The sequence below is a fragment of the Lynx rufus genome, unplaced genomic scaffold (assembly GCF_022079265.1).
Source record: "Lynx rufus isolate CCGP_SWC_20201006 ecotype Redwood Valley unplaced genomic scaffold, mLynRuf1.p SCAF_6, whole genome shotgun sequence".
In the NCBI taxonomy this organism is placed as follows: Eukaryota; Metazoa; Chordata; class Mammalia; order Carnivora; family Felidae; genus Lynx; species Lynx rufus.
Genome location: NW_025814878.1, coordinates 143,150,501 through 143,169,318, shown reverse-complemented (window position 1 = coordinate 143,169,318; position 18,818 = coordinate 143,150,501). Strand labels below are relative to the sequence as shown.

Here is an 18,818-nt window from a genome sequence, read left to right as displayed (position 1 = left end):
TTGCTCTTGAATTACTATCTCTTATTAATTACAAATACACTTTGAATATTATTCCATAACAATACATTTTGAACTCACCTGTTCTTTCACAAGCTCAACAAAAATTCCTTTGTATGGCTGGATCCTCTAGGATATTTTCACATAGCCAGCAAAACAGCCCTTTTTGGCTAGATATTTTAGTTGATGTGTTTAAAAAATTGCTGCAGTTTGTAATAGTTTTTAGGCTACAAATCTCCTACAAGCAATATTTATCTGCTTGATCCTCCTAGAAATTAAGCTTATAAGTCAAAGAGTAAGTACACCAGCTTTTTGATGGAATTTGACAGATTCTTCTCCTTCCTACAGGAAGCATGATAGTTAAAGAGACATCTTATAAGAAAGAAAGTGGAATTGGCTGACTCTTCTCGAGGGTGGCAGGATGGACATGAGAAGAAGGCTGAGTCCCCAGAGGTTATTATAATCTCCTTCTTTGTCAGCTCATGGCTACTAGTCACCAGCTTTGTTGTATAATATGATACTTTAATTTGTTTAAGCCAGGCTTCATTTTTTTTTTTTAATGCTCAGCCATAACATGTCTTCTTTCAAACTTGATACCCAAGAGATCTGTGAAAAACCAGGCATTTTTCAGGATTTATTGAGTATGCCAACGTCTACCCAGATGTCCATCTCTGTGAATCAGCACAAACGGGCTGAGAATTGCATAACCAAGAGTTCGAAATTCTTGAATATTTAATACGAAAGAAGCATTCTCTAAGGAGAAATTTAGGCCCAAAAGAAAGAATACAATCTGTCCAATAAAATAAAAGAAAACAAAGCATCAGGAGGAGAACACTGTGAGCGGCTCTTCTCTCACGGGGGGGGGGGGTCTGGTGGAGGATCGTGGATTTCTGAAGGTAGAGGACGTGCCTGTGATGCTTGTGGAGAAGAAGGGCCAGATAGGCGCTGGCCCAGCCCATGAGACTCAGAAACAAGAAATCCCGCAGGGCCATGAGGATGGGAAACGTCCACTTCATGATCTGGCTTCTTGGGAGGACGTAAGAGCAGCTATTTCCGTGGCTAGCTTGTGACCTGTTTAGGCTGCTCGTGTTGCTGACGTAGCAGAGTAAGTGCACGCTGACCAAGGAGTTGAGGACCCAGAAGAAGAGGCAGAAGGGAAGGATGTGCCTTGCGGATGCTGGCTTGAAGCCGGCGGGCACGGGGGCTCTGGGGCTGATGGTGGTGGCCTGGACCGCGGCGAGGAAGCTGCTGGTGGAGATCGAAAGGCCCCGGGCCACCCTCTCCAGAAACACAATCGCTGTACAGCCCATGTCGCCCAGGACGTTTCTCACACCAGACATCGCTACTGTTTTCAGCGTTACCTTGGACAAAGGCATCACGGTATTTGTAAAAACCAAGTGGATGCTAAGAAGGTGTCCAGATTTCGTCGCAGTGCCCGAAAAGAAAGCGCACGTATACTTCACAAACACAGAGATGTTCCCCACGATGCCGGGTCCGGTGAGAAAGAGAAAAATTGTTGCCCGGATATTGTCCAAAACAATTTTTTTGTATTTCAAGGGCAGAGAAATTTGAATCCAGCAAGAGCCTTTCGAAGACAGCTGTGGGCGCAGGTGGATCTGCGAAGAAAAATGCGCATCAAAGGGTTCCTCCGGTGCACAGAAGATAGTCACGGTGTATGTGACAGAGCAGATTTCTGTCCAAAGAACTCTCTTCCCTTCCCCGTGAGCGCTCTCGGCGGGTCATTCTATGTGGCTTCGGATGCGATCCTGAGAGTCAGAATACAGAATCTGAAGTGGCGATCCGGATTTGGTTGTCTGGCTGCACACCGGCCAAGACAAACTACGTGCTCCAGAGTTTACGTGTCCCCGATACGTTCGATCCCAGCGTGTGCTGAGCGGAACTAAAAGTTCCCCCAACCGGACGGCCCCCTGTGCTTTCCAGTTCTTCGCGTGACATCACCATCAGCCACCCCCAGGAAACGTGGGTCTTGCTCACCGCCCCACGTCCCCACACGAGAGCCTGAAAACCTCCCGTTGCATCAGTGTCTTTTCCAGCTCCCACATTCAGCCGGTCTCATCTGAACCCGTTAGGCTCAGCAGGCATGACGAATCTCATTCTGACGAGGATAACAATTCCCTGGTGTGCCTCCCGATTCCAGTCTTTATACCTCTGATTCACAGCCCTGAACACTTGCAGAGTTGTCTTTGAAAGCCCAGACTGAGTCTGTGAGTTCACTGCTTGCAAGTTTTCACCGGGTTTTCCTAGTTTCAACACCAAATCGGATGGCGTAGCCTTTGGAGATGGGACCCCAACTTTTAAAGCCGGATCAACCGGAGACGTGCAGACGTGGTCCGTGGGCTGGACGAGCTCTGACGGGACCTGATGCAGTCTGGGCAGGGCCCGGGGGGTGGGGGGGGGGGTGGGGGGACCTTGGAATGCTGCCCGGCAGGGGGGCAGGGGACTGCACAGGAGGCCTGAGTCCCGCTGAGGACACGGAGGAGACCCCAGGGGAGGCCTGGGTCCCTTCAGGGCGTGTTACTGGCGCCCCGGAGGGGGCGGTTAGGAGAAGCCAGCTAACGAGGAACTGGGTGCTGTCCTGAGACAGGGGCGGTTAGGAAGTAGGGACTCCCAGGGGTGGGCAGGGTAGCCAAGTGGGCTGGGGCCGCTTGGGTAGGAAAAGAGGAAGCACAGCCACGAAGGGTGATGGCGCCGGTCACACTCGCTCAAGAGCCCTGGGGGAATCCGTGTTTGCAGGGAATTGAGCGGTCAGCTGTCCCGCGGCTGTCCTCCCGCCCTGGTTAACAAGGGAACTGAGGCGCCTGCTGTCAGTCCCAGCCCGCCGGCCCCCTTCGCGCCTGGGTGAAAATGCACGCTCTCGCCCCCAACCTCTCCCACCTCCCTTTTCACCCAGAAGTGGCTAGAACACTGCTGACAGCTTCCCCCAGACAACATAAACCAGGAGGTCTGACTGAACCGCGGGGCTTGCACGGGCCCTGTGTGCTTGGAAAGGCGGCCCACAGGCCTTCACCCCGCTCCCTACGCTCCCAGTCCTTAAGGGCTCGGACGACCGTGGCCCGGAAGGCGTCTGGCAGCACGAGCTGCATGAACTTAGGCTTGTGTCCGGGTTTGGCACCAGGAGGCCTCACGACCCGGGGACGTCGGTCGTGGCCTTTGGGCCCCCGCGTCCTCCCCCCACGGACACGTGGGGAGACCAAGGCCTGTGCCACGTTGTCGGAGAAAGCGTGACAGGATCCCAACTGCCTCGCACCTCGTGAAATGAACGGCCCGCCTGATGGCAGGAACAGCACCTGAGCCAGCCTTCTGGAGTCAGAACAGATTCACTGTTTAGTCCAAGCCCTGGAATCTGTTACAGTGACTGCCCTCAGCACAGCTCAGCCCCGCCGTGTCCTCATCAAATAGGCTCCCGTTGGGTTTTGCTTCTCTCGACCCAGAGTCTCCCAAGTTTGCAGCCTTCTTTTCATCTTCCCCAAATTTCAAAGCTCTGAATCAGAGTTGGGACCGGTGTCTGTGTCACCCAATCAGCCGCTTCTCTTCGTTTCCGACCGAACCCTGGCAGAGGAGGGAGGGAAGGTGTCCTCCCAGATTCGTTTTGGGAAATGTTGAAGGAAACGATTTTCCCAGACACCTTTTCCCTTCAGACAGGTGCGTAGAGCCCCTTCTGGACCTAACACCTACCCGCTGAGCCAAGGAGGCGCATCCCTGTCGGCTGGTGTTCTCAACTAACAGATGAGATCAGCGCTTTTGGCTACAGACCCCTAGGGTCCAATTGCAGGGGAGTGCCTCGGGCCCCCACCTCCCGACCCGGCAACCCGGCAACGAAGAAGTGGGACTTCGCCAACAGCCACTGCAACGGCCACCCTGGTGGCTGTTAAGAGGTGCCCCCCGCAAGCCCAGGGGCGAAGCTGACATACACCTGCAGTAGAACGTATGATAGACGGGGAGGCCGCAGGGTGCAGGCGGGAACACTAGCTCGCAGTGAAACGCATGCACTTGGGGATTAGCAGCACGCTGGCCGAGACAAGGCCGGCTCAGCCGCCGAACACAGATGCACCAGACGCGGGTACAGACGTTGTAAACGCTGACGGGGCCGACAGAGTCGTAACACGGGTGAGCGTGGAGGCCGAAGAAAGAGTTGTTCCTGGAAACCCGAACTACCCTCACACCTGCTTGCTTTCTGGCTAAAAGAAAGCGGGAGCCCGATGTGGGGGCCCACCGCGGAGTGTCTTGTGGTACCAGACCCCAAACCCAAACGCGTCTGGAGGCACCTTTGCGGAAAGCGGCCCCACCCGCTTTCTGGCCCTGGCACGTACCTGGGAAAGGTCCGACAGGTCAGGCGGTCAGGCTCCCAGAGCCCTCTCGGGAGCTCCCTCACTTGGTTGCAGAGAGAAGCGAAGTCCCTGCCTCCGAGGCGGACTCTGTAGGGCGCAGGGCGAACTGGAGGAACCGGTCAGCTGTGCTCACCCGGCACCCGCTGTGCGGACAAGTTCTAGGTTGGTCCTTCTGGCAAGGGAACCCGCGAAGCCATATTTGTACCTCTGGGTTTGAGGAGCTCTTGGCAAACATACACCCTGACCGAGACCTCAATTTCCAAAGTTGTCAGCCCGCTCGGGCGGAGAAAACCCTCGGCGGAATCTCGGTCCCTGAAGTATAGCTGTGCGTCTCCCTCCACAATTACAAGTGTGTGGCTCAGAAATGTTCTCAGTCTTAATGAGGCTTAATTGTATTAATAGGCAGGTTGTGCCGCGGGAAAATGAACAACAGCCAGGCTTCTGTATCCAGTCTTTCCCATTTTTCTGGCCCCCTCCTCGCCTCCCCTAAGTTCCAAGGCTGTGAATCAGAATGGGGACCGGCTCCTGGACACATAGAAGTCTCTTTCCTTTCTTTCTTGTGGTGTCCTTTATGCACAGGGATCTAACAAAGGGTGGCTGTGATGGAGATTCTGTTTTCTGAGCGTCACAAGCATGACCCGGAGAGGACAGGAGTCACCACGCTCCGCCTATGCACACTGTGTTTTAGTGGGGAGGTGAGTTTCCTTCCACCTCTCTGAGATCCAAGCTGAGACTCTGTCGTGAAAGACGTCCAGACAAACAAGAGGAAACGAGACAAACAAGAGGAAACAAGCAGGCATTTATTAGCACATCTACCTCCTGTGCACTTGAAGATAACCAGAAAAAATTGAGTACCTCTCCGTGGGGGCGGAGAAGTCTGGCTAAACACCACTGATTTAAGGGAGGGGGAAGGGAGATGACTGATCATTTTTCAGAAGTTAGAGAAGTTAGGAGCCCACAAATACAGATTCTTAGCGAGTTAAACAGAAAGTGATCGCATCGGACACATTGTAGGGCAATTCATAGCACAGAAGTGAAAAGATTTTTAAAGCCGCCAGAAAAAAAGGTTTCTGAGGAAAGGATGTGCAGATTGGCATAGATTTCTCAAAAGTCTGAAGTGAGAAGATATATTTTGACACTGTCGGGGGAAAAAATGCCGTCAACTGGCAGGGTTATACAAAGTAAATGTGTCTCTCACATATAAGGATCAAATAAATATAATGTGAGATGAAGTAAAATAGGGCGATACTGCCACTAAGAGAGATTTATTAAGGAATCTTCAAGTTCATACTTGAGGAATTATTAAAAAAAAAACCTAGGAGAGCTAAAGTGTAAGTAAAAAAAAAAAAAAAAAAAGGAAAAGAATCCGTTAAATAGATAAACACAAGCAAATATTGCCAGTATAAGATGATGGTGAATCAGATAAATAATGTCTCCTTTTTGACTGAAAAGATGGGAATTAAAGTACTGGGTAGGAATAGTTTCGCAGAAAGAAGCAATTAGATTTCCAGTGTTTCAAAGTGTTGTAATGCTTAGAGAACCTTATGGAGTACCGTGACTTCAGGCTCTGTAAAGTCAACCATGCAGGATGACATTTCAGTAATAAGCATGCAAAAAAACTGAACAAAATGTATACCACGTGGATGGGTGGAGGAAAAGAAGAGTAGAATAACAGGGGAAATGAAAGAAGAAAAGACAGAGCAGAAGGAATGATAAACACAAATACGGGAAGAGTACAAATCAAAGAAATCCAAGTAGATCACTACATACCATAACAACATGTTAATGCCCAACCATGGAATGGTCTCTCATATGGGAAGGATCTCTGGGCAGGTTTGGGTTTCGGCTAAAGGAGTCCGAGCAGGGGCTTGGGGAAGCAGGATCAGTTCATGTTTCTGAGATGGGATTAGTAATTCGGAGAAGCCAGCAGTAAGTAAGAATTGGGTGCAGTCGTGAATCTAAGGTGGGTTAGCAATGGGGGATCCCCAGTAACAAACAGATATATCAAAAGTGCTTTGGGGTGGGGCGCCTGGGTAGCTCCCTCGGTTAGGCAGCTGACTTCCGCTCAGGCCGTGATCTCACTGTTCATGAGTTCGAGCCCCACTTGGGGCTCTGTGCTGACGGCTCAGAGCCTGGAGCCTGCTTCGGATGCCGCGTCTCCCTCTCTCTCTGCTCCTCCCTCACTCACGTTCTGCCTCTCTCTCTCTCTCTCTCTAAGATAAATAAACATTAAAAAAAATTAAAAAACTGGTTTGGGGCATCATTGGTATGAAAGTAGTAGGGATTTCAAGGGGGGCGTTTACAGTGTTGTTCTGTGACCTTGGAAGAAATGGTCCTGCCTGTACACTTTGCAGCCTGATTTGCCTATATGCGTCCTCAAAGCCTGATGAGTGCTCCTCTTTTTCAGCATGAGCTGACTTTGATTCTCTCAGTCTGGGAGAGATTTTACTCTTCGAAACATCAAACGTTTATATGTTTCACAAATATTAAACAATTTAATTTGCTCTCATTGATTTATTCCTGAGAAAGCAACGAGTCAGTAAATCACTTTCCCAAGGTCTCAGAGCTGGCCGTTGGCGGAAGCCGACATCAAACTCAGGCAAAGTAATTCCAGAGGCCGTAGATCAAAACGTTACTCTTTGCTGCCTATGACTATTGCATTAGGGGAAATTAGATATCAAATACTGCTCTTTTCCCTCTTTAAGAGGCCTATCCAACACATAATGACAGATCAGGTTAAGAGTAAAATTGTGGAAGAAGATACCTTGACTAATGAAAATAGTAAGAATGTAAGAGAACCTATATTAATACGACACAAAACAATGAAGGCAAGAGAGCATTCCTGCTGACCATAGAGGGTTTCCATATAGTGATAAAAGTTCCAAATCATAGAATAAAAGAATTCCCAACTGTATATAGTTATTAAAATAATCTTAAAATATAGAAAACAGAAGTGATAGAACCACAGGGGGAAATGTACATATTCACCACTATAAAATTTCAACATACCTTTTTCACTTATTGATAGGTAAATAAGACCAGAAATTAGTAAACATTTAGAACAACATAATTAATAATTTAAAACATATTTAGACTCTAACATCCTAAAATTAAAGAGAATATGTATTATTAAGATGGTGTAGGGGCGCCTGGATGGCTCAGTCAGTTGGGCATCCGACTTTCGCTCAGGTCATGATCTCGAGGTCCGTGAGTTCAAGCCCCACGTTGGGCTCTGTGCTGACAGCTCAGAGCCTGGAGCCTGCTTCGGATTCTGTGTCTCCCTGTCTCTCTGCCCTTCCCCACTCACTCCCTGTCTCTCTCTCAAAACTAAATAAACATAAAAAAAAGAAGGTGTGCAAAACATTACGGGGCCCTAAGGTCTCAAAAAATATTTTAACAGTATAGTTAAAACTGTATTTTCTGAAAAATATAGTTAGGTTAGAAATAAATATCAAAAGGTAAAACATAATATTTCCCTGCTTATTTTCATTTATTACATATGCACGGATCCCAAAACAATACACATGAAGTTTCCCTTGTTTGAAACTCTATTAAAATTGTACCTTAACTTACCTAACTTTCTCCTGCTTGTTCGTCTTGTGGTTGTAGGCGCAATTCATTATACCCAGTGCTGTCAAATATTCAGTTGTACGAATGTATCACGACGTCTTTATTCATTCTCTTACTTAGATTTATTTCTAGTTCTTGTTGGTTGTTATTCATTTGTGCTAAAAGCAACTCTACTAACTGCCTTGTGTCCTGCATAAACGTGCCAGACGCACCCTACAGAAGTGGCTCTCAAAGTACCGAGTGCCTCAGCGCTCCCTGGACGGCCTGTTAAAACACAAATCATTGGGAAACACTCCCAAGAGTTTCGGACTCAGTAGGTCTGGGACGGGCCGTAGAATTTTCATCTCTAACCAGTTCCCAAGTGATGCTCAGATCTCTGAACCCCACGTCAGGACCACACTTCAAAAACTAGTATTCTAAGGTATGCGTCGTAGAGTAGTAAGGTATCTGGTAACAGTGAGATATGGCAGTGGTCGTTTAACAGCTGAGTCACAGGCCATGAGTTATTCAAACTTCCTGGCTAATAATTCCAGGGGCGCCTGGGTGGCTCAGTCGGTTAAGCGTCCGACTTCAGCTCAGGCCATGATCTCATGGTTCGTGAGTTTGAGCCCCACGTCGGGCTCTGTGCTGACAGCTCAGAGCCTAGAGCCTGGAGCCTGCTTCGGGTTCTGTGTCTCCCCCTCTCTCTGCCCCTCCCCCGCTCATGCTCTGTCCCTCTCTCTGTCAAAAATAAATAAACATTAAAAAAGGAATAATCCCAAACTATTTCCACAGATGTTCCAATCAACAAGCCACCAGCCCTAAATCCCCAGTGTCCCACATGCTCACTAACACTTGGCCTTTGGTCCCTTTAAATTTGAGAAAAATATTATTTTTTGAGTGGTTTTAATTTACATTGCCATAAAACTACTGAGCCCGAGTGTGTCCTCATCTTTATATATTCCATTCAGGTTTTTACTCTTCTGCAGAATGGCTCTTCCTCCCCGCCCCCATTTTTTTCTTTTGTCTTTTTCTTGTTTATTTTAGCAAGGCTTCATATATATTCTGAATACTGATTCAGCATAGTTGGTTGTAGATACGGTTTGCCAGTCTGTAGCTTGCTGTTTTCCTTACTTAGGGGGCTTTTTAAAAAAAAATTTTTTTTAACATTTATTTTTTGAGAGACAGAGAGAAAGAGACAGAGCATGGGCAGGGGAGGGGCCGAGAGAGAGGGAGACACAGAATCGGAAGCAGGCTCCAGGCTCAAGCTGTCAGCACAGAGCCCCACGAGGGGCTCCAACTCACAAACTGCGAGATCACGACCTGAGCCGAAGTCGGACGCTCAACTGACTGAGCCACCCAGGCGCCCCACTTAGGGGGCTTTTGGACGAGCATGAGTTATGACAGATCTGGGTAGGAGTCCTACTGGCTGCCCTCTGGGAGTTATTTAAGCCCTCCGGCCTCAGCATCCAACTTATTTCTCCCATTTTCATGAAGGTCAAATACCTTATATAAAGTACTCTGATGTATAATTCATTGCCATGTGCCTCTCTTCACAGGCGCTGAGCGGAAATTGCAGCAATCTGGCGTTTTCTCCATAGAGTGCCTCCCGTCTGCATCCTTGTGCCGACGGGAGCTCTGCGAACAGCAGACACGGTCTGCGAGAAGATACTCAGACGCTCACGCACACCCCACTTTGGAGGGAGCACAAAGGTTACACTAAGGGACTCGAAGGACTGAATAAAAGCCATGTAAGTGAGATGAAAAGCAACGTAAGCGAGCGAAGCGTGCGTCATCAGCAGCGCCCGGCAGGACAGGAGGTGCTCCCGGGGTCGTCCTCCCCGAAGGGATGGAAAACCCCCAGTGTCCTCTGCGCCCTCACCTCTCCCCTCCTTCCACTAACCCCCACCTCACCCAGCTGACGGGAATCCAGCTCACCCTGGGGCCCAGCCAGCACCTGTCAGTCCCGGGCCTTCCTTTACAGCCAGGTCCTGCGGAGAAGGACTATGTAAGCCCGTCTGTGCCGAGAGGCGGGGGTGAATGTCACATCAGCTTCCCTCCCCTGCTTGAATGGACCAGCTAGAAAGGAGCCATCTCTGTAAGTGGCACTAGGGACCCGGAACAACTCTGGGTGGGGGGTACGCTCATCCCACTCAGACCCGGGACTGGACCATGACCGCAGGACCTGACCTTCTGGGCCACAGACACCATTTGGAGGCAAACTTGCAAAACAAATGAACCCACTCAGAAGGGAGCACCTCAGTGAGCTGTATGGACTGACTCAGAGCCCACGACCAGCCCCCAGATCAGGAAGCCAGCACCCCAGGAGTCCCCGTCCTGCTCTCTTCTGGACCCCGTCTATCACGAGGTGGGGGGGGGCAGTGGGGATTCTGACCCTGCCCCTCAGTGATCTTCTGTTATCAGTGTGGGTGCAGTTTAAACTCTTCACGAAGTGAGCACTTGTGATTCTCAGGTGTCTGTTCCTGAGCTGTGGCAGCCAGTGGGGCGGGGGTGGGGGTGGCAGGAGGCCCTAATGAAGTCCGGGGACCCCGAGCCCCCCCACCAGGGGCCCCAGCTGCACCAGCGCTCAGCCTGCAGTGCGTTTACTCTAATTGCATGAGGACGGTTCCCGGCTCCGCAAATTACAGAGCATCAGGGAGAGGGGAGAGGTGGGCCCCGGGGACCCACCTGGTGCACAAGGAGCCCTTGACACTGACATGGTGACCTCAGCGCCTGAGCCAGGGGCACGGGGACTCGGGGAGGTATAACAGGGCCCGGCTGGCGCGGCGGCCAGAACACCCTCTCCCCGAGCAGGGCCGCGTGCAGCTGACGAGGTGGGTACCCCTGGCGGCCACGGGTGGGCGCCGGCCTTGGCTTTGGACACAGGCCGTTGGGGGGCAGGGCGGGGCCGGGCAGGCGCGAGAGGAGAGGAGAGTCGGAGCCGCTCTGCTGGGTCGGTTGTGTGGCAGGAGCGGCCGGGACCCAGGGGGAGGACAGCTGGCCGCCTCCCAGCCCATCGGGAGACGCGGCTTCTCTGTGCTGCACAGGAGGTGAGCCCGGGGGTCCACGCTGTGCCTGAAGCTGCCCCTTCCTCACGTGGGGGGGGGGCGTCAGATGGACGCCCAGGGCGGCTCACCCGGGTGTGCGCGCACGCACTGACTCTCTGGAGTGTTCTCTCAGCTCGTGTGCACGTCCCCTCCCGGCAGAGGGGCTCTGTGCCCGTTAGTTCTGCCTTTTCGGCACTGGGCACGCTTGCCTGCTCTACTAAGATTTAGAATTCCAAAGGTTGTCACATGTATTCTGCATTTTTCTTTTAAACAGCACAGTAGCTGCAAAACCTAACACAGTAGACTCTTAGAATTGCTGAGACACTGACACAAAGGGTGGAGGGAAAGCGCGCGTGACACTAATGGTTGTCTTTTAGGGAATTGCTCTTTAGTAGTTTCCAGGCAGTGACGCTCACTCAGTCCTCCCAACAGACCAGTCCGATACAAAGCATCGGTCCCATTTTACAGATGGGGGTCGTGGGGTCCTAGGGAGGTCACGTAACATGTAGAGGGAGAGCGGAGGAACCAGGGTTTGAAGGTCGGAGCGGCAGACCGCAAAGCTAGCGGGTGTGAGTCCGGGCGCGAGTGTGCGTCCCGGATCAACGAGGCCGGGTAAGCCGCCTGGGGATTCAGGCCCCCGTCTCTGGGAGACTGGGCAGGTCAGTCAGGTGGGAGGTAGAAATGGACGGGCCGGCCTGGGAAGGAGAGATCAGGGGAGCAGAGTGGGGATGGTCACAAAGAGTGAGGGAAAGGGGAGCAGCGCCTGGAAACAAAACCCAGTCACTAACGTGAACCGAGATGCGCCTTACGAACGTGTCCCAGGTCCTGACCAAACGCTTCAACATATCCATGGTTTCATCCTATTTATTTGCTACAGTGTTATTTTTGTTATAGCCGTGAGTCGCCAATTACTGAACCATTTAGCAAGTACTATATAAGAGAGAGAAAACCCGGGCTCCCCAAATCATAGAGCTAGACACAGCCAGATTGGGGTGCACACCCAGGGTTTAAATGCAGTCTCCGGGACGCTTCTTTTATCATTTCCCACCGCTGAGCCGGGCACAGTCCTTGGGTCTCAGGCTTATAAAGGAAATAAATCTTGAAAACACTGATACCTTAACATTGTAAATCTTATGGTTGGAATAATGAAGGTTTCCTATTGTTCTTTATTCTTTGATCTCAACTCGGGCAGATGCCTCTTTTTCCTTTCACTATTAAGCAATCCAATGATGGTAGGACCGTTGTGGTCTATGTGAGGTATTTTTCTATCCCCGAATGGTATTGCTAAAATTGATTTGTAAAAGAGCTCTATTTAGTTGATTTAAAGTCAGGTGCTCATAAAAATTGGGCATTCTAAAACTCACAAAGGTAGAAACTAACCCAAATGCTATGCAAGTTCATGTGATCTAATAAAATACTTGATATAAAAGCTAGTTTAGGGGCACCTGGGTGGCCTAGTCCGTTAAGCGTCCGACTCTGGGTTTCGGCTCAGGCCACGATCTCACGGCCTCAAGATCGAGCTCCGAGCCAGGCTCCATGCAATGTGGAGTCTGCTCCGGATTCTCTCTTTCCCTCTGCCCCACTCTCCTGCTTGTTCTCTCTCTCCACCTCAAGAAATGAAAATAAAAAATAAACTACCAGTTAAAAAAGCTAGTTTAACGCTGATGGTCTCTTTAAAACAGACGTGTCTTTAGAATTGTTGACACTAAATGTAAAAATTTTATTCTGAGTTTACTAGCCAAGTAAGTTCATGTCTCCCAGGAGACCTGCGAACAACAAACAGAATGGGATAGCTTAAGATAATGGCTGATTTTGCCTAATGTTTAGTGAGGTTTTTGCACGTAATCTACATATAACTTTTAAAAGCAAGTAAATGGTCTCCCTCTCTCTCTGCCCCTCCCCCGTTCATGCTCTGTCTCTCTCTGTCCCAAAAATAAATAAATGTTGAAAAAAAAATTAAAAAAAAATAAAAAAAAGGGGGTGCCTGGGTGGCGCAGTCGGTTAAGCGTCCGACTTCAGCCAGGTCACGATCTCGCGGTCCGGGAGTTCGAGCCCCGCGTCGGGCTCTGGGCTGATGGCTCAGAGCCTGGAGCCTGTTTCCGGTTCTGTGTCTCCCTCTCTCTCTGCCCCTCCCCCGTTCATGCTCTGTCTCTCTCTGTCCCAAAAATAAATAAATGTTGAAAAAAAATTTAAAAAAAAAAATAAAAGCAAGTAAATGGAAGATACATTTTTATAAATAAGCCTTCCAGCAACATTTATGTCCACTTGATTTTTCCAAGTCTTTTTGGTAACCTAAAACTTTAAAATTTTGCTGGATTAGGTTAAATGGTAAATTAAGTGAAATCCATTCGAAAGCTAGATCGTTTCCAAACAAGACAAAATATTCCAACAGTAATTACTAATTACAGTTTTATCTACTTTGGGCTTCTTTTACAGAGAAACGAAAAGATATTTAGATATGTTGACTTAAATTTTTCAATATTTAATTTAATTTAATTTAAAAAAGATATTCTTCTAGAAATTCTGAAATGTATTCATAATTTTCCAAATCTAAAGAATGCTGGTACAAGGGCATTAATCCTGTCCATTGTTATGACCTCATCTAAACCTAATCAACTCCCAAGTCCCCCCACCCTTCCTAATAACACATCACATCACATCACATTCTTACGTTGAATTGGGGGGGGCGCAAACATTCAGTCCATAGCAGCTGGTTTCTGATGAATAGACAGGAGTGAGAGATAAGAAGGGTGGTAGCAGGTGAGGCACAGGGACTTTGTGCATATTCCTGTGGGTCAGATAAGTGCCAAGATTCAGTTTGTCTGCAGGAGTTAAATGTACGCTAGCACTTTCCTACAAGATGGATCTGAAAGCAAGGATGCCAAGCAGGTAGCTTTGCACAGATCAAGAGAAGGCAATTGAGCTTGGACTAAACGCAAAGCCATCAAGGGACTGTAAGATAGAGATTCAAAGAAACAGACTTCTGATTTGAAATCTCAACTGGCACAAAATGAATAGGGAAAATCCTACTTTTAGGGAAGAGTCAGGAGCTAGGAAAATATACTAACCACAGTATGAGATATCAGGGTAGCACTTCCGATGGAGAAAATGGTCAGGTTAGACAAATGTTGCGTTACATAAAAATAAATTCAAAATGGATAAAAGACCTAAATGTGATACAGGAAACCATCAAAATCCTGCAGGAGAAAACAGGCAGCAATGTCTTTGGCCCGGCCAAGCAACTTCTTACTGGATGTGTTACTGGAGGCAAGGGAAATAAAAGCAAAAATGAACAATTAGGACTTCGTCAAGATAAAAAGCTTCTGCACAAGGAAGGAAGCAATCAACAAAAACTAAAAGGCAACGGACGGAATGGGAGAAGATATTTGCAAACGACATATCAGATAAAGCGTTAGTATCCAAAATCTGTAAAGAACTTACCCAGCTCAACACCTAAAAACCAAATAATCCAGTGAAGAAGTGTGCAAAAACATGAATAGACACTTTTCCAAAAAAGACATCCAGAGGGCCAGCAGACACATGAAAAGATGCTCAACATCACTCATCATCAGGGAAATACAAATCAAAACCACAATGAGATATTACCTCAAGCCAGTCAGAATCACTAAAATTAACAACTGAGGAAACAACAGATGTTGGCAAGGATGTGGAGAAAGGGGAGAACACTCTTGCACTGTTGGTGGGAATGCAAGCTGATGCAGCCACTCTGGAAAACAGTATGGAGGTTCCCCAAAAAGTTAAAAATAAAATTACCCTACAACTCAGTAATTGCTCTATTAGGTATTTATCCAAAGGATACACAAATGCTGGTTCAAAGGGGCACATGCACCCCAATGTTTACAACAGCACTATCAACAATAGCTAAATTATGGAAAGAGCCCAAATGTCCATCTACTGATGAGTGGATAAAGAAGATGTGGTGTGTATACACACACACACACACACACACACACACACACACACACACAATGGAATACTCCTCAGCAATGAAAAAGATTTAAATCTTGCTTTTTGCAACAACGTGGATGTACCTGGAGGGTATTATGCTAAGCAAAATAAGTCAGTCAGAGAAAGACAGATTCCATGTGATTTCACTCATATGTGGAATTTGAGAAACTCAACAGGTGAACATAGGGGAAGGGAAGGAAAAATAAGATTAAAACAGAGGGGGAGGCAAACCATAAGAGACTCTTAAATACAGAGAACAAACTGAGGGTTGCTGGAGCAGGGTGAGTGGGGGGATGGGCTAACTGGGGGATGGGCATTGAGGAGGGCCCTTGTTGGGATGAGCCCTGGGTGTCATATGTAAGAGATGAATCACCAGGTTCTATTCCTGAAGCCAAGACTACACTTAGGTTAACTAATTGGAATTTAAATTTAAAAAATTAAAAAAAAAAAAAAGAAACATAATCAGTACGACATTAGCCGTAACTGGATTTCCTCAAAGCAGATTCTGAAAGTTTAATTCTGTTCACAGGGTTTATTGCGGGGGTGGGGGTGGGAGGTTGGAGGAAGTGAAGATAAAGGAGGGGTGAACCGGTGAAAACAAGTTCCAGATGTGGTCTTAGTTATCAGAACGTATCAGCCACGTCCAGCCTATGAGACCACGGAATGAATCTGCCTAACGGAGCACCCCACATGTGGAGGTGGCCGAGCTCCTTCCCGTAGGCGGTAACCGGCCTAGGTTCTCTGAATAAGGCCCGGACAGGGGTGGGGGGAGGGTGTATCCTCCTGGCAGAGGTTGCTTTCTCTTGCCAGAGGCAATTCTCCAGACAAGGTCAACTGTTTCCAGCCAGGGCTCATAGCAGTAGAGTCACGAAGGCACAGGCTACCAGAGGGGGTGGGGAGGACCCACAATGCGCCCTACAACGTGAAGCTGGCTGGATATCGGACGTGAGGGACGGTGAAATGCAGCGTCACAAAGCAGGAACTGACCGCGGGTTGGGGAACACGTGACCTAGAGCGGGACGTCCGGGGGAACACTGTCGCACGCACACGGACAGGTGGAGCGTTCAGAAGGTAAAGTTAGGGAATCGGGTGGACCATGTGTGATGTGGGACATGCAGATTTTACAGTCATCCCTTCTACAAATCAAATGCTGCTGCAGAAGCATAAAGGGCAGAGAAAGCGTGGATTGAGCAGAACGCATAGGCAGGACCATGCACGCACTGCGGTACTTCCGCTTCTCTGTCCCCTTCAGTCAACCGGAGAGAGGCCACAGCCGTAAAACATGTTTGTCTTCGCCGTCCTCACTTGTTTGTTTTCCTCAAAAGGTTTTTCCTGTACTGTCCATGAGGTGGGCGATAAACTGGATTGACTGCATCCGGGGAACAATCTTGCTTTCTCTTACTGGACCTGGCTGTGCGGGAAACTTCTTTTTGTTTGCGAGCCATGTGTACGTTTTTGTCATGGGTCCTAAGAAAAAGCCCACAGACCTTCTCCTCGTCCACCTGGCTTTTAGCAATACCATGACACTTTGTGCCAGAGGCATTTTCGACATAAGAGCAGCTTATCATGTCAGTAACTTTCTAGATAGTGCCAGTTGCAAAACTGTGTTTTATCTGGGGAGAGTGGCCCGTGGCCTGTCGATGTGCACCACCTGTCTCCTCAGCGTGGTCCAGGCCATCACCATCAGCCCCAGGACCTCCTCGTGGAGAAAGCTCAAGCCCCACACCGCGTGGCAAGTGCTCCCCTCTCTCCTCCTCTTCTGGATCCTGATAAGCTCCAACTTGCTCTCCTACATCACAGCCGCCCAGAGCACGAACGGGTCCGGGATCGCACCGTCTGGCTCCCACCCCTACTGCCACATGCTGCCCTCTGGGCTGATCGTCAGGTGGCTCTTCCTGACTCTCATGGCGCTGCGGGACATCGTCTCCCAGAGCCTCATGGGCTGGAGCAGCGGGTACATGGCTTTCCGTCTGTGCAAGCATCGCCAGAGTGTGCTCCACCTGCGGAGCTCCAGATTCCAGCGAAATTCCAGCCCAGAGACGAGAGCTACGCGGAGTGTCCTCCTCCTCGTGGCCTGCTTCCTTCTCTTTTATTGGGCAGACTTCATTTTCTCCTTCTGCATCGGCTCCTTCTTGACCAATGACCACACGGTGTTAAATATGAAACCGTTTCTAACGCTCGGTTACGCCAGTCTCAGCCCCTTTGTGCTGATCAGCAGGGCCTCCCACCGGCCTCCCCGCCGGAGTGCCCGCCGAGATGTGGGGAAACCTGCTTTCTATACTGATTCTGTTAGTAGCTACAGGTAGATGATGTAGTGAAATTTTTTGCACGGCAAAAATTCTGTGCAGCCTGAACTAGAAGCGTATTATAAAAATAGTGTGCTGGCCTGGGTTTTCCGAGAAGCAAACACCAAGACCAAATTAAATACGCAGGGAAGTTGCCAGGGCAAACAGACTGGGAGAGAAAATGTGGAGGGAGCCCGGGAGGCCCAAGAGCCATCCAATCAAGATGCAAGTATGATTCTGAGTGAAGGACAGAGGAGAAAAGATTGGATGGAAACATCCTAGGCCAACTTCCAGCCTACATAGAGTTAAACGAGGGAGTTATTTGGCCATCAGCAAAATCCCAGGAATACCTCCAAACTCATTTGAAGGGACCAGCACGACTTTGATACAAAAATCTGAAAAAGGACATTGCAAGGTAACAAAATCATAGGTTAACATTGCTTATGCATATAAATGCAGCAATTGTAAACAAAATGTTGGCAATCAGAACCCAACAATACATAAAAAGGATAATGTATTATGCTCCAGTGTAATTTATTCCCGAGATACAAGAAGGGATTAATATTCAATAAACCGAGGAAAATAATGAATCTCATAAAGACATCAAAGGACAAAGAAAACATGCATTCATTTTAATAGAGCCATAAACACACTTGACAAAAATCAACACCCAGTTATGAAAAATATAAATAAAACTTCTCAGGGAAATTATAAAGGAAAGTAAGTTTCTTAAGTTGATAGAGATTAGCTACAGGAAAACCACAGTTAACATCATATTCAATATGGAAATTTTAAATGCTTATCTCCGAGGTTGGGAATGAGGCAGATGTTTACTATCATCATTTCTCCTCAGCATTGTTCTGGAGACTCTACACCCTGTGAGAAGGTAAAAAAACAACAACAACAACAACAAAAAAAAAAAAAAAAAAAAAAAAAAACAAGGAGAAGAGAAAAGAAAAGAAAATGGAATGAAATAAGTAAAATTTTTTTTACTCACCATTAATAAAATTGTGTGTGTAGGAAACAGGGAAGAATGAAAAAGAAGTGAAACTAGGAAGTTCAATAGATTGAAGGTCAATAGAAAAATAATTGCCTTCTACCTATTAGCAATACATAAGTGAAAATTTTACTAAAAATTTAAACATCAAATATATAAGAGAAAACAAGCAAATCACTTATGCTATTTCTCCACTGAAAACTATGAAACATTGATACATTAAAGCTACATAAATAAATAAGAATCCTACGTTCGTGGAAAGTAAAACTCAATATGTTTAAGGTGTCAATTCTCCCAAATTTTTTTTAATTTTTTAAGTTTATTTATTTATTTTGAGAAGGGGGGGTGGGGCAGAGAGAGAGAGGGAGAGAGAGAATCCCAAGCAGGCAGGGTAGAGTCTGGTGCAGGGCTCAGTCTTACGAACCATGAGATCATGCCCTGAGCCAAAATCAAGAGTTGGACGCTTAACCAACTGAGCCACCCAGGCACCCTCCCCCCATAATCACTCTTTAAGTTGCAGTGCAATTTGGATTAATATTCCAAAATATGTGTGTGTGTGTGTGTGTATAAACTCGTATGCTTATCTTAAGTTTATGTGAAAATATAAAGGACCTACTAGAATGAG

At 47.9% G+C, this 18,818-nt stretch overlaps 2 protein-coding genes across 2 annotated transcripts; one reads left to right on the top strand and one right to left on the bottom strand.

Moving 5' to 3' along the window:
- Positions 1-624: 624 nt before the first annotated feature.
- Positions 625-3,101, bottom strand: LOC124529240 (vomeronasal type-1 receptor 94-like). The gene is given in 4 exon segments (XM_047103072.1): positions 625-654; positions 656-772; positions 774-1,613; positions 2,967-3,101. Coding segments are annotated over 4 exon segments (1,122 nt in total).
- A 13,153-nt stretch (positions 3,102-16,254) lies between these two features.
- LOC124528429 (putative vomeronasal receptor-like protein 4) lies at positions 16,255-17,217 on the top strand. Its single transcript, XM_047102049.1, has one exon. It carries the CDS (start codon positions 16,255-16,257, stop codon positions 17,215-17,217), a length of 963 nt encoding a protein of 320 aa, XP_046958005.1.
- Positions 17,218-18,818: the final 1,601 nt, after the last annotated feature.